We start from the raw sequence: 16,398 nt of genomic DNA, 5'->3' as shown, positions 1-16,398 counted from the left end.
TTGTCCGGCAAACTGCTCCATTGGGGTTAAATCCTGCACTTAATTAGAAAGTCCTCTGAAAAAATATATGCCAGTACCCATGAGATCTTACCTCTGGATCTCCCAGGCGAGTCACATTCGGGTACAGATAGAATTTGATGCCCTCGGCTGCCCCAGGAAGAGTTACACCACGTACCAATAAGACGATTAACATTACAAACGGGAATGTTGCAGTGACATAAACAACCTAAGAAGAAAGAACAGGAGGACACAAGTTCAAAGTCTGTATATAAAAGTACGCAAGCAAAGTTAGTGATTTGGCAATTAATGCAGGGGTGTTTTATAGGCTCTTTAAAAGACTTGTCATACTTGTCACTAGCATTTTAAAACATTCGTTCAAAATAGTTTTGAAAGGCTAACATGCAATTTAGTTTGATTTTGTAATTGAAACATTTTGTTGTTTTCAAGTTTGTCATAAATTCAATATCGACCACAATGTGGAAAGGACGTCAAAACACCAAGTGTCTGTAAATAGTTTTGTACTGCATTAATGTTTGTGGCATGAGTCCCAAGGCTAATACCACAATTACAAATGTGGTTGCGGTTTTTAAATTCCAAAGATTTATTACAACAAATAACCCACCCTTAATGCAGTCAGGTTAAATACAATATTTCACACAAATCTAAATGGCTGTAAGCCGAAGGGGAAAGATTTAAAATAATTAATGCTCACATTACTATTAAGAAATCCAAAGTGGCAGTGTCTTGGCAGAAGCAATGATAAGATTTACAACTGTATGCTCAAGAGAAATGTGTGCCAAGGAAGAGAACTGTATGTGCAGTTTTTATTGTGAAAGATGTATGCTATCATTGCTATCACTCAGGTTAAACACTGGCTAATGTTTTCTTCAAATCGCTTTAGCTAGTTTTATGGTAACTCCAATGACGCAGTACAGACTTGAAGAGCTCAGATGCAAAACCAGCTTAGTGCGTCTGGCATGATTTCTTGTTAATTAGCAAATTTGATCAGACAATTTTTAACAATAGGTAGCATTCAGCTGCTATTGCTTCTGAAGTCTTCACTTATAGAACAATATTAATAGTTTATCAGTTAATTATCCCAAGTGAGACAATGCTAAGTGTAACCGAACTCACCTTCCCAGTGGACTTCACACCTTTCCAAATACAGAAGAAGCAGATGACCCACATAGCAAGAAGACAAAGAGCCAGGTCCCATTTAATATGACCCACATCCTCGATACCATCAGAGATGCTGAGAACATTTCGCCTGTGGTGGACAGAACATTTGTTGGTGAGAAACTCTGAACTCTTCAAGGAGAAAAGAATTATCGGAGCCTCTACAACTCTCAACACCCACTTTCCATCAAAGACCAGATAATCCGAACCTGTGCTGGTTCAAATCTGTTTTGACAGTGGGTTTCCAGAAGAAGGATTTAAACCCCTGTAATCAGACACTAGGTGGAGATCTTGACTAACAGCAAGACCTCATTGTTTACCCAGAGAAAGTTGACCAAGCAAGTCAACGAGCTTGGTGATGCCACATGGCTATGCTGATTTACCACTTAGACCACGATCAAACCAACAATACAATGCAAATTGAAAATATTGAACATCTCACATGTGCATATTGCAATATGCATTTGGCAACAGTGTGCAATACCTGAATGATTTGAATACTTCAAAAAGTTATGTCTAGTCATTTTTTTCAAGTTTAAGTTCAATGCCGATAGCAGAGACTGTCGAAACGGGGTAATACAAAAGAATGTGAGACATGTATACCAATCAGCCATAACATTATGAACACCTGCCTAATATTGTGTAGGTCCTTCTTTTGCCACGAAAACAGCCCTGACCCATTGAGGCACCGACTCCACTAGGCCAGCATTCACTTTTTCAGCAATTTCAGCTACAGTAGCTTGTGTGTTGAATCAGCCTTCGCTCCCCACGTGCACTAATGAGTCTTGGCCGCTCATGACCCTGTCACCAATTCACCACTTTTCCTTTCTTGGACCACTTTTGATAGGTACTCACCACTGCAGTCCGGGAACACCCCACAAGGGCTGCAGTTTTGGAGATGCTTTGACCCAGTCATCTAGCCATTACTATTTGGCCTTTTGTCAAAGTCGCTCACATCCTTACACTTGCCCATTTTTTCCTGCTTCTAGCACATCAACTTTGAGGACAAGTGTAGTTCTGTCCAATGAAGGAAAAGCGGTGAACCGGCGACAGGGTCATATGCCATTGATGCAAGTGGGGAGTGAAGGCTGGCCCGTGTGGTCTGATCCAACAGACAAGCTACTGTAGCTGAAACTGCTGAAAAATGTAATGCTGATTCTGATAGAAAGGTCTAGTGGAGTCCATGCCTTGACGGGTCAGGGCTGTTTTGGTGGCAAAAGGGGGACCTTCACAATATTAGGCAGGTGGTCATAATGTTATGGGTGATCAGTGTTATGTTGCCATATAATTTCATTTTTTATATTTTATTACAATTTAATTGATTATACAAATGTAAAGCATACCGTACCACATACCGTACATTGTAGCTAGTATCACATATTAAATTCTCTGCAATATTATGTAGCCCTAGAATAAAGCCAATAAATGGCAACTGTACACCCAACAAATTTATATGACGTACTTACTCCCAGAACTCAGTGACGGGGGAAGTGAAGTTAGTGGCATTTGCATTGACCCAGAGGGTCTTGTTCTTGCGAAGGGTGTCCTCAATGCAGTTTTCAGTGTTCCATTTGTTGTTGCAGCTTGCCCAGGGGAGCTCTGGTTGAAAGCACTGGAACAGGTAGTACAAACCCCAGGCCAGGATGACAATGTAGTAGACATTCAGCAGAGAAACAATCACAATGGATGCGTAGCCGATACCTGCACAAAGAAAAATACTGACATTGAGCGGATGATACCCATGCATACAGTATGTTATGCCTCTGGATATGATGCTGATGCCTTCATGACGCTTTGAAACTACACTCTCAGAAACAAGGTACAAAAGTTTTTAAAAAGGTCCATTTACCTTTGAGGTACGTATATGCACCTTTTGGGTACCAAAATGTACTTTTTGAAAAGGTTGACAACACCATTGACAACTTTTGTACCTTTTTTTCTGAGAGTTTACTTAAACAGCAAGAATTTCTTGGTCAACCCTCTTTATCACCGTCAACCAGCAAGACCAACTCCAACCAGCACTAGCCAGCCTGGAATTCATGCTGGTCTAAGCAGGTTTTTTAAGCAAGAAAAGACTAGTTTTGTTACTCTCTGTACAATGAACTTTCAGCTGATCCAGTGGACCATGAAAGCAGCTAAATAAATTACACATTTCTTAGAGATACTTAAACAAGAGAAACCTGACCAGAGCTGGAGGAAAATGATGAATATCAGATTTAGAGTCTGAACTATGAAAATTGATGTGACTGGATAGCAAAACAGACTAAGCTGTCATGTAATTCGCCTGCACAAAGATTAGCGTAATTCAGTAATCTGCATGTAGATTCTTGTTAAAATATATTCAGATATTTTTTGAGGTCTGATGTTTTCTTTATTATATAAGAGTATTAAAGAGATACATTTGGGGAAAATCTACAGTCTCATTCATTTCAATGGAAGCTTGGTGACTTCCAGCGAAAGTGACTGTTGGCAATCGGATGGGGCCATAGACTGTAAAAAATATGGATGTAGTGTCAGTGACGTCACCTGTAGGTTTGAGAATTTTTGAAGCCCAAACTAGGCGGCCATCTTGGCAGTGTGTCACTCCTGCCCTGCGTTCCAGTTCATTTTTTATGACCTTCCCTCGCTAACTTCCCTCAGTCCTGTTCACTCGGGTGCACGTCATTGCTTACGTTGTACAAGCGCCCACTACTGCTGGAACACTTGAAGAAGGTTCAAATGGATCGCCCTAAGCCCTTGATCACATGGAAAGTGGAGACTGCCCCCTCCATCATTTGAACTGTGCAAAGCGCGGAAGTGGACAGGGATTCCCCCCAGGGGAAGTGTTTAGGGAAGTTCGTGAGTGCGTGTCTAAAACTGGAGAACACGCAGCCCTGGATAACTGAAAATTGGCAAGAGGCGGAACATGGGTGGACCTTAGCAGCAGTTTACCTGTCACTCAAGTGGCCATGCCCTTAATTATGCAGAACTTTAAGGCTTAATATAATTCGAATGAATGAGGTGCAAAAAATTCTCACCCCTCACAGTTGCCATGAAAGGCAAAATTTGCTATATAGACCAAAAACACTTTTTGTATCAGGCTGTAAACATATTTATTTCTGCTGTAAAGTTGGGCATTTTAACATGGGAGTCTATGGGGATTCCCTTTTGAAGCCAATCAATGAATTGTAGTTTAAGTCGCTTCCGTGTTGGCTTCACGATATAGACCAGAAGGTTGCCCCTTGGATGGGGCGTGTCTATCAATGCGACAAAGTTAAGAAGAGATTTAAAAAGTTTTTATGCAAATGATGAGCGACTTTTGGGAGCGACTACCAATGAGAGCGAAGCATGCAAGTTCACCACATCCATCTCTCACCTGTCGTTATTGGAGTGTGGGTCAATGGGTCTTTTAATCAACACACTTTATAGCATATTTTAATATTAATAATATCCTTGCTATTAAGTCACACACAAAATACTTTGACAAACAGATTCAGCTCATTGAAAACCTGCTCAGTTAAGCATTCAAGTCTATTGTCGCTTTTCTGACCTTGGTCATTTATTTTACATTTGAGTTTAGGTCAAAATTAATAAGTGCCACTGATATGTGATGTCTACCCTTTCCACATCAGCAACCACTGAAACATATCATATAAAATGTCTTAATCCTTAACCTAACCGTGCTGCACAGATATTAGGTGAATTACGCATTTCCTATCCGACAGCCCACATTTCGAAACCTATATGTTTGCCACAGCCTATCTTCAAATCCAGCTGGTATTGTCTGACACGCCTCACACCCCACGTCCTTACCACAAATTAATATTCATGTGCTTTCGCTCTCGATCCGTTCACGGATTAAACTGCCTACATTTCTGCCTACATTTCTTCATTGGTTTGCTTTTTTTGTCCGATCAGGACACTCACCTGTGAAGATGGGACAGAGTTTCTCCCAGCAGGTGATCCCTCCCTCAGAGGTGAACTGGCCCAAAGCCACCTCCAGGAAAAACACAGGCAGGCCTCCACCGAACAGGAAGATGAAGTATGGGATGAGAAATGCACCTAGGCAAAGGGAAGATTTGCTTAATTCTGTCAATAATTACATCTTATTAACTGCTAGATTAGTGTTTAACGCTTTAACTTATGGGAGTTTGTTTGTATATTCTGAGGTTTTCCTACTTGCTTGCATACTTTCTTCATACTTCCTGCCGTTGTGAAGCGAGTGGGATGGCAGTTATGTGGTGGTTACGGTCATGCATGTAAGTTAAAATCTAAAAGTTCATTTAACAGTGGTTCTTAATGTTTTCGGCGTGCACCAGGTTGGATATCGGGGGAACATCGTCATGGCCCTTGTGATAACTCACTAAGGCAGGGCTATTCAAATCTTACCCTGGAGGGCCGAAGCACTGCAGGGTTTAGCTCCATCCCTGATCAAACACACTTGAGCAAGCTAATCAAGGTCTTCATGATCACTTGACAATCGCAGGTGGTTAAGTTTGATTAGGGTTGGACCTAAACTCTGTAGTGCTCCAGCCCTCCAGGGTAAGATTTGAATAGCCGTGCACTAAGGTCCCTTATTTTATGACCAACTCACAAAATTGTGGCACACACACAACAATGCTCACCTCCGCCGTTCTTGTAGCAGAGGTACGGGAAACGCCAAACGTTTCCCAAACCTACGAAGCCCCCAGCGACTGACAGAAGAAAGTCAAGCTTGCTTGCCCATTTTTCCCTTTGGGGATGTTTTCCCTCAGCTTCGTCCTCCGGCCTCGTGCCTGGGCTCTTTCCGGGGGAAGGTTTCAGGATGTCTTTGTGGAAGTCTTTTAGACATTGGAGTTTCTCTTTTTGGGCCATGCTAACGTAGAGAGACAAAGACTTGAATTTAATTAAAAACATTTAACTTAACTCTCTCCATTGAACTGAAAGGCCTTGCAAGTGGAGAGAACAAATAGACTGTCTAACATTAAGACAGTTTGTAGCTGTAAATAGGGAATTGAGAACTGTAACTTTCCATACATGAGAAATGTTTACATCTGAGGTTAATCTGATGGCTACGACGATTAAATTTATGTGGTTTTAACACAGGAAATCACGCAGAACACAACATGCACGCTGTAAGAAAGTTTTGCAATTGTATCATTATACTGTGTACCTAACTAAAATAAAATAAAATATTAAAATAAAAAAAAAAAAAATAAATAAATAATAAAAATAAAAAAAATTAAATAAAATAAACAATTCGAATAATAAATTCGAATAACAGATTTTATTGTAAAGGATTAATATTCCAAAGGATAAGGGATAAATTAAGGATAAGTTATTCCAAACAAAATATAATCATTAACGTGAGAACTTCCTTTGCTTTCCGACTGATGTTACTTATCCTTCTTAATTTGTTTCAACCCCTCCCCTCCAACCACCTGTGAAATAGAGACCACTATTACATGTTGATTTTAAGTCTGCAAGCCAATTCAAATTCAATCGAGCGCACAAATTATAAGGTATTCAATGAAAAAGACTTGTTGATCCATTCATCCGGAACTACGTAGCTTCCAGAAATGCCATGTGTTTATCCTGCCCATGTTCCTTTAACTAACAGTGTTTACGCTGTCAGGAATCTATTCAAGGATGGAGTAATTATGTCAGGCTTGGCGTCTTGTGTTTCAAAGCACGAGCCAAACTCGCCATGGAGCCCCCGAGATGAAATCCCAGAGAGTACGATACCAAAGTCGGCTCCAACATCGCTCTCTGCTCCCCAACAGCTTAGCAACCCTTGAACAAACTATAGACCCACTGTGAAGCTGATTCCTCAAACACAAGTCCGCCTTTTCCCAGCTCTCAAGGAAACGGAGGAAGAGGGTGAAAAATTCTTAGAGCATTTGACGCCCAATAAATACACGTTTATTTTCCGTCACTTTAAGAGCTGTTCCTTAATAAATATGTGACTTCATAAACAAATTAACCTACAAGTGTGGCTGCATGCCAGGGATCCAAATAAAATCTATAGCTGTCTTCCATACAACAGTTGTACGACATTAGAAGACCTCTTTTGTCTGTCTTGAGTTATTCATTTTAATTGATGTTTTGTATGGCAATTTTCTTCACTATCAAAACAAAAAAAAAATGGTCCCTACTGTAATGTCCTAATATTTAGCATTTAGGTACAGATTTGGTGCCAATATGTACCTCTGAGGTACTAATACTGTACACACTCTTTGGCACCAATATGTATCTCTGAGTCACTACTCTCTACCTCTGAGTTACTAATACGCACTCTTTGGTACCACTATCTACCTTTGAGGTACTAATACACACTCTTTGGTACAAATGTGTACCTCTGAGGTACTAATACACACTCTTTAGTATGTATATGTACCTTTGAGGTACTAATACGCACTCTTTGGTACCATTATCTACCTTTAAGGTACTAATACACACTCTTTGGTACCAATGTGTACCTCTTAGGTACTAATACACACTCTTTGGTACCACTATCTACCTTTAAGGTACTAATACACACTCTTAGTACTAATATGTACCTTTGAGGTACTAATATGCACTCTTTGGTACCACTATGTACCTTTGAGGTACTAATACGCACTCTTTGGTACCACTATGTACCTTTGAGGTACTGATATGGACTCTTTAGTACCAATATCTACCTTTGAGGTACTAAAACGCACTCTTTGGTACCACTATGTACCTTTGAGGTACTGATATGGACTCTTTGGTACCAATTATGCACATTTGAGGTACTAATACGCACTCTTTGGTACCAATGTGCACCTCTGAGGTACTAATACGCACTCTTTAGTACCAATATGTACCTCTGAGGTACTAATACACACTCTTTAGTACTAATATGTACCTTCGAGGTACTAATACACACTCTTTGATACCAATATTTACCTTTGAGGTACTAATACGCACTGTTTAGTACCAATATGTACCTCTTAGGTACTAATACGCACTCTTTAGTATCAATATGCACCTCTGAGGTACTAATACGCTTTCTTTTGGCACCAATTTGTATCTCTCGGGTACTAATACACACTCTTTGGTACCAATGTGTACCTCTGAGTCACTACTATCTACCTTTGAGGTACTAATATGGACTCTTTAGTACCAATATCTGTCTTTGAGGTACTAATATGAACTCTTTGGTACCACTATATTCCTTTGAGGTACTGATATGGACTCTTTGGTACCAATATGCACCTCTGAGGTACTAAGACACACTCTTTGGTACCAATGTGTACCTTTGAGGTACTGATACACACTCTTTGGTACCAATGTGTACCTTTGAGGTACTGATATGGACTTTTTGGTTCCAATATGTACCTCTGAGGTACCAATACGCACTATTTAGTAACAATATGTACCGCTGAGGTACTAATACGCACTCTTTGGTGCCAGTATGTACCTCTGAGGTACTAATACGCACTCTTTGGTACCACTATATTCCTTTGAGGTATATGGACTTTTTGGTTCCAATATACACCTTTGAGGTACTAATACGCACTCTTTGGTACCAATGTGTATTTTTGAGGTACTAATACATATTCTTTGGTACCAATTTGTATCTCTCAGGTACTAATACACACTCTTTGGTACCAATGTGTACCTCTGAGTCAATACTATCTACCTTTTAGATACTAATACACACTCTTTGGTACTACTATATACCTTTGAGGTACTGATATGGACTCTTTGGTACCAATATGCACCTCTGAGGTACTAATATGCACTCTTTGGTACAAATGTGTACCTTTGAGGTACTGATATGGACTCTTTGGTACCAATATGTACCTTTGAGTTACTACTATCTACCTTTGATGTACTAATATTGACTCTTTGGTACCAAAATGTACCTCTGAGGTACTAATATGCACTCTTTGGTACCACTATGTACTTTGAGGTTCTAATATGGACTCTTTGGTACCAACGTGTACCTCCTGAGGTAAAATGAACTCTTTCAAAGGGTAGCACCCCAATGACAGCTAGGGACAATTCTTTATCTTTTTTTCTTAAAAATAAAGGTGAACTGAAGAAGGCCACCATCCAAAATATATACATGAGGTACTATAACAGTACTAGAAACATTGTACAAGCATCAAACTTGTATGTTTAACAAAACAAAGATTCACCTGTATTTTTCAAAAACATTCACTTGGTGATTCACACAGGACTGTTACACAATAGTATAAAGAGCCACATTTAAAGGTTTAAAGAGTTCAACAAATGCCGATCATCCCCTTGAGGTAGGTTATATCTGTATATTTCTGGAACTTAGGAAGCTGCTACAACTCAAAACACACTGTTGCATAATCAGAGCAACATCCAGACCTTGACTTTCCATTCAAAACACTGTGGTGACACAACCTGCGTTGGCACAAATTCAAAGCAAGCAAGCTGATGAAAACACAACTCAACTAGCAACGACCTGGTTTAATTTATTCAAATTGCGCTATGATCTGTTGCCGGCGGGTGGACAGAAATAATTTGTACTATCAACAGGATTTATAGTGCAACACAAAATGCATTATAGTTTATAATACTTGAAAGAGGCATTACAAACAGATAAAAGTCCCATCTTTACAACATTATACTTTGAGCCAAACACCTCTCCCCACTACACAAGAACAAAAAAATATATTCAATTAAAAAAATAACAATATAGGGACACAGGCTCTACAGTTCCTCTACATGGCAACACGCTTCATTCACTCCCTGTCTTTCACTTACATTTCCTTCATGGCTAAATCCGATTGGTCTATGTTGCTCTCTCAGCAGACACCATACCTCTGACTGCACAGCCTAAATCTCTCCGAGGCTCAGTGTAAGCCGAGGTGACACCACGACCCCGCCTACAAGCTAAGACAATTAAAAGCAATCAGCAGATTGGTCACAGCTTTAAAGTAGTGGATAACCCCAGCGTCAGTCAGCCCGACAGTAAATTTCCACTCTTCAGAAGGGTCCGAGGTCTGAAACTATTTATCTTTGCATGCACTGTCTGCTTTTGGCAATCCGAGCCGCAGACGCGACAAACGAGAGCGTGCGGACGGCAATCCAAACCTCGGTTACGCTTTACTCGAACAGCTGATGGCTTGCCGGCTGACATTAATAGCTTTTCCTTTCGCAAGACTGGAAAAAACACATTGACATGAAGGAGTCAATCAAGGGATTCGTGGAAATATTATTTAATTTACTCGAAACATTTACAGTAGTAAATATATGGGGGCATTGAGTTTTATTTGGATCTGTGTGTTAGCCCTGTTTTCCAAATAATAATTCCCAACTTTACCAAAGGCAAAATGTCGGCATGTTTTTTGCTTGTTTGTACACGATATTTAAATGACTGACAAATGGGATTTAGATTGTGGTGAGCAGCATTGCAAAGACAAGGCTCAGTAAATTTGCATAGGGCTAAATGTGGCAAGTGACAAAAGGCTTTTGTGTATCAGTGTCCAACTCGTCTCAGCCTTTTACATAGAGGAACAATGCCGATTTGTACTTCCAGGATCGTTTCTATGCTTGGCATTTTGAGGCATTTGTGCAAATAATGTAAAAAGTCGTGACATCATCACAACTTACATTGCGTCACTGGCTATGTCTGTTTTATTCCAAAGTAGCAACGAATGACTTTAAAAGAGTTTTGTTCAGTGATACAACAGAAGTAGTAGCTCCCCCTTTAGTCCAAAATCTGCAATTATCCCACATATTCCCAAAAGCCTCCAGGCACCTTGTAAGTAGCCGTGATTTGTTTTTATACGTCTGTAAGTTGGGGAGCTACTGTATCCGAGAGACAGGAATACCAAGTACTGATTATCGAGGGATACTTTAAGTCTAGACTTTGCATGTGGGATTTATTACGTAATGTCCTTATATTTCCTGGGAGCTCTCACATTGAATGCAATAAATCCAAACTTGTTCCACTACATATGCCGCATTTGGGTTACACTGTTTTTTTTTTTATACAACACTTGAAGCAACGATGCACGAAAATCGAGTCATGCTCACTATCATTTAACTTTGTGCTTGATCTATAGCACACTAATGCTCTGCCTTGCCTTAGCAATAACTGTGTAAAGTTTGAAGCACTTAACTGAACACTAATGGAAATGCAAACAATGCATATGACCAAAACTTTCTTTATCAAGACACTTGCATTTAAATCAGCTGCAATGGGAATGTTGTTCCCCGTCCTGTGATGAGGGGGCCTATAGTAAAGCTTACATTTTGGGTCTTTTTGGCTAGAAATCCAGTGCAGTTGATTTAAGGTCAGCATGCCAGTAGTTATAAAATATTAATAAGGGGTGAAGTATGTAATGGCGTTAACTCCTGTAGATGATCATTCAGCTGAGGACCAATATGCACAACAACACAAGATTGAGTTTAATAATTAAAGGCTTGTTGCTCTTCATTGTAAGCACCCTCATGTCAATGGTTGTGCATGGTTGGGTCGATCTTAGACAAGCAACATTACAGACTTACATTATCATTACAAAAAAAAGAAGTTGCATTATTTCCTTTGAAGCTGGTGTAACTATTTGTTTTTATGCTAGATGTTGAGTTTGACCCGGATTGGAGACGTGGCTTGAGGTTAATGCTATAAATGACATCCATCAGCACATCTTGTACTGTAGGTACTGTACAGCGTCTCAGAGGAGATCAGATTTCCCACGTACTGTAACTCTCTGTGAAAGTGTCCACCAAGAACTTTAAGACTTTACAAATGTCATGCTTGTTCAAAGGGAACATTTGATACCCGACCAAACCAACACCCATTAAAGGGACAGTTCACTGGAAAATGTACTCCCTGCAAATTGCATCAAACCTGTATGCATTTCTTTGTTCTGCTGAATGCAAAGGAAGATATTTGTAATCAATAAAGCAGGTGCACCATTGAATACCACAGTAGGAAAAAATACTGGAATTCAAAACTGTTTGGTTACAAAGATTGGTCCAAATATATTTCTGTGTATTAAGCAAATAAAATATATTTATATAGGTTTGAAACAATTTGAGGTAAGTAAATAGTCCCTTTCACACATACAGTCTTTACTGGTAATTTACTGGTAAATTGCCGTTAACATGTCATGTGTGAACAGAACCTTTCCGGTAAATCAGTGCTCCCAATTTACCAGTAAGACAGGTTGTAAGATTACCAGTAATTTACCGGTAAGCGCTGTGTGTGAACGAAAATTATAGGATTAACGGCATTTAGAACGGACGACGTCAGACCGTGCTGACAGCTTCGGGCCAATCATAGCGTTTTAATACAGATGACGCGTTTACCCCCGCAGTGTTTACTAACGTTTCCACACACATGCAGCTTGAAAGTTAAGCACACCTGAAGTTTACGTCCACATTTCTTCAGCAAAGTTGTTTAAAACAGCTTACCGCCGAATTGCCGACGTCCTTAGCACACCCTCTGTGAAGCCTAAAGTGCAAACTGTTGTTAAAAATGCATTTTCGGTTTGACGTCGTCTCATTCAATGTTGTTTGGTCATGAGCAACTTCGCGACTGTTTACCACAGACGTGAAAACAACAAAATACGGACCGTGGTTATGAACGACGTGGATTGTTTACAAATACAACACTGAGCTCGCCGCGTGCTACAGGTACTTCCGCTTTCTCAACGAATTTACCGGTATTTTGATACTGATGTGTGAATGATGTCTTACTGGTAAAATAACGGAACGCCACTGCGTGTGTGAACAGCACATTTTTGTATTTACTGGTAAATTCATTCTGGTAAATTCATGGTAATTTACCAGAATTACTGTGTGAAAGAGGCTAATGATGACTGAAATTTCATTTTTGGGTTAACTGCCCCTTTAAGTGACAAGTCAAAGACAGAAAATACAAGAAAAGAAAAGCTGGCAATAATTTATTTAGACTTTCTTTGTTACAACATATTTGATTTACTTAACATGCATAAAGAAAATGAAGCTGGACTAAAATGTAAACTTGTATATTTAAAAACTGCTGGGTTATTTCTAACATGTAAGCCGATGCTGGGTTGTTTCAATCCAAAATACTGAGCATTGAAAAAAAATGATTCATTCAATTTACTCAAATTTTTAAGGTAAGTGGTCGCAATCAATTTATTTAAGCTATATTTAAACAAAAAAAAAAAAAGAAATACAAAACATTTTTTTTTAATTTAGCTTAAATAAATTGATTGCAACCATGTACCTTAAAAATTTTTTTAAATTTAATGAATTATTTATTTTTTCAGTGAAATATAAACATTTTCAACCGGTTGGGTTTGTGCATTTTTTTACTTAATGTTGGGTTGAAAAAACCCAGCAATTTATTTTTAGAGAATGGTATGAATGGCGCATTTTTAATAATAAATGGGGTCCTAAGGGTGTACTGTATCTCATGTTTGGGTCAGATAAGGACAAACCCATCTGTTGAGTAAAATTAACTAGAAAGTAGAAATTTTCTGTTTAATTTAACACAACACTTGGGTTAGTCCATATCTGTCATGTTGAAACAGCTAGCCATTTTTACAGTGTACTTAAATGTTTATAGGCGTCAACACGAAAAACATTAAACATTGCCAATAAAATAAACATGCAAAAAAGTTCAAAGTTTACAGTATAAAACTAAATTCTGCCCACTACACCAAATAAAAAAGTACAAATAATAGCTGATACATGTTTGCAACCCACTTTTATGACCAAGATATAAACACCACAATGGTTTGTTTTTGTACTCAAAGCTGGCATCTGCCCCAAAGGCATGCTTGTTACCCTTATCAGTGTGCTAGGTAGGCTATGCAAGTTGGCAAGTGCACAGAAACCTAAACTCGGTATCCTGGATTGGGTTTGTTTGAGTAGGGCTCTACACTACAGTTGACTTGTCAGCTGACTGACTTCCGCATAACCTTTATCACTAGATATCACTCGCGCGCTTGCTTTACCTCAGTTGACACCGTGACATCGATTTCACACAGGATGTGGAGACGGAATATTCATAAAATATTTATTATTGAATTATTCATTTTACGCATTGGAATTTATAAGAAATACGGCGTTACAGTACTTCTTGCATTGCATCGCTGATATTGAAATAAAAATGAAATTGCCATCGGTCTGGAAATGACAGGTCCGTTGACAGAAGACGCGTACTGCAAGCGGATCTACTGTGTGTGCGTCGCGTAAGGCGCGTCAGCTTAAAATTGTTAAGTGAAACTTTTAAACGCGCCGCAAGTCCTCCGTTTCGTTTTTCTGATTATAAACGCCGCGTCCTGTCTGATTCCAAGCAAAGACGCGTACGACACGGACATCCGTTTACATCAACATCGTTCATCCAGAGTGCGCAAAGTCCGCAAAATGTAACCTCGTGCGTTAACAACGCATTTGTACTGCTTCAAATGTATCCAACAGGTTGCACCGTTATATGCACGCACAAAGCTTAAACTGTTAGGATATGTGATGACAAAACATTTTGCGCTTCCGTTTACTGATACTGTTGAGATAAATACTCCATTGGTTATAAAGCGACTGTCTATTCTTAACTCAATATAGTCAGCAGTATGTGTAGTCAGTGGAAAGGAGTGTAGGAAACTCAACTAGTACAAGTGACAGCACCAAGAGAAATGCATTCAGCAGTAGATCATGACCGCAAATCGCTTGTTATTAATCTGATGATGTGGTCATGGTGTATAAAAGCAACAGAGAAATGAGATCGTAAATATTGAAAATGGGAAAGACACGTGCATGCAAAATAACTCATTCTGACAGTATGCTTTGACTGTTTTTAAACTATTATAGCCTTCTTAATATAAGATTGAAAATCATAATGTGAGGTAAAATATTTAAAAACAAACAAAAACTGTTATAATACTTCTTAGCTTTCTTGTTAAACTCCTACAAGCACTTGGGGTAAAGACATCTTCATTGCTTCATTTCATCTTCATTTTCAAATAAATTAAAATATCACAACTCATGCAAAAATGTTTAGAAATGCTTTTAATGCTCTGGCAACAGTGCATTAAATGAAATATAAAAGTGGCAAACTAAATCAAACATGTGTTACCTTTTGCGTTGTGTTTCCTTTTATTCCTCTGTAAAGCTCTTGTGTTCTTCTGTATTGTGTGGCGACAGAGTGCTGAATAACAGCAGCGGCGGTAAATTTAGTTTATGAGCTTTTTTCTGACCTTTGTCTCTCAACATGGGTGACCATTAGACATCATCACTAGTGGAAAATCACCGGCCTGCCTCCTGTCCGCCCGCGGCACCAGCGCGTCTTCTTAAAGCGCCAGTGTTCAGAAAAGCGCGCCGCTGAATCGCATCACTTCTGCGGGGAGACTGTGCTAAACAGCGCCGCCAGAGGTCAACAGTAGTAGTACAACACCATCAAAACAGCTGCCAGCACATAATATACGAGAGAGGAGGGGGCTAACACATAGTCTTTATTGCCTAATTCAAAAGTCACTATTAGTGGTTTATTTATTTCTTTAAAATAAAAAACAAATATATATATATATTTGGGAAAGGGTAAACTATTGAATGCAATGATTTTAACAAAATATTTAACTAGTCTTAGGATAAGGTTGTTCATGCATTACAGCTGAGTGCATTGCATCTCATTTGATTTTTATTTTAATATTTTATGAATCATGTTTTCGTACATAGGAAGCAAAGCTCTTAGAGTCATCAGTAAAGAAATAAAAGGAGCAAAGTAAACAAAAAACATTAATAATAATAATAATAATAATAAAACAAGCTATCTGCCAATCTAAATACATCTAAAAATAAGTGTATTAATGACCTTTTTCCTTCTTAGTCTTATAGAGCTGTATGCCTTTAAACCATCTCTACTTTAATATCGTCTCTCTAAATAAGTGAAACATTTATGACTGTAAACCGCTCATAAAGGTCATCACATACATATTTTACATCTATAGCACACATACTATTACATTTCACACAGTTGCATTTTAGGTATTTTAACAAGCTGTAATATTTTTAGATGTTGTGAATTTCCCCCTTGGGATTAAAGATGATATGCCAATCTGTTAAAACAGAGAACTTCAAAGTCATTATTGGCTAGCTTCTGTATGATACTATTAATTATTATATATCATACGTGTCTTAGTTCTGCTTTACCTCTCGATCTAAAAACATTATGTTGAAGTTTATTTGAACCTCGGTGTTCTTGCTAATGGTTACAGTCTACTGTACAAGCTGTACTGAACTGTACTTTTAATACACCTACTGTACCTT

The 16,398-nt window shown here is 38.8% G+C and overlaps 1 protein-coding gene across 1 annotated transcript in view; it reads right to left on the bottom strand.

Annotated features, from left to right (window-relative positions):
- LOC129453570 (sodium- and chloride-dependent taurine transporter) overlaps positions 1-15,419 on the bottom strand; it is a 28,496-nt gene extending 13,077 nt beyond the window's left edge. Inside the window, exons 1-7 of the mRNA XM_073865682.1 lie at positions 15,209-15,419; positions 9,901-10,029; positions 5,781-6,010; positions 5,083-5,217; positions 2,643-2,877; positions 1,135-1,267; positions 92-226 (exon numbers count right to left, since the gene is read on the bottom strand). Coding sequence (XP_073721783.1) covers positions 92-226; positions 1,135-1,267; positions 2,643-2,877; positions 5,083-5,217; positions 5,781-6,010; positions 9,901-9,911 — 879 coding nt within the window. The 5' untranslated portion in view covers positions 9,912-10,029; positions 15,209-15,419. The remainder of the gene's footprint in view (positions 1-91; positions 227-1,134; positions 1,268-2,642; positions 2,878-5,082; positions 5,218-5,780; positions 6,011-9,900; positions 10,030-15,208) is intronic.
- Positions 15,420-16,398: the final 979 nt, after the last annotated feature.

This window comes from Misgurnus anguillicaudatus, unplaced genomic scaffold (genome assembly GCF_027580225.2).
Source record: "Misgurnus anguillicaudatus unplaced genomic scaffold, ASM2758022v2 HiC_scaffold_32, whole genome shotgun sequence".
NCBI classification, from domain to species: domain Eukaryota; kingdom Metazoa; phylum Chordata; class Actinopteri; order Cypriniformes; family Cobitidae; genus Misgurnus; species Misgurnus anguillicaudatus.
This window is presented reverse-complemented; position numbering and strand designations above follow the sequence as displayed.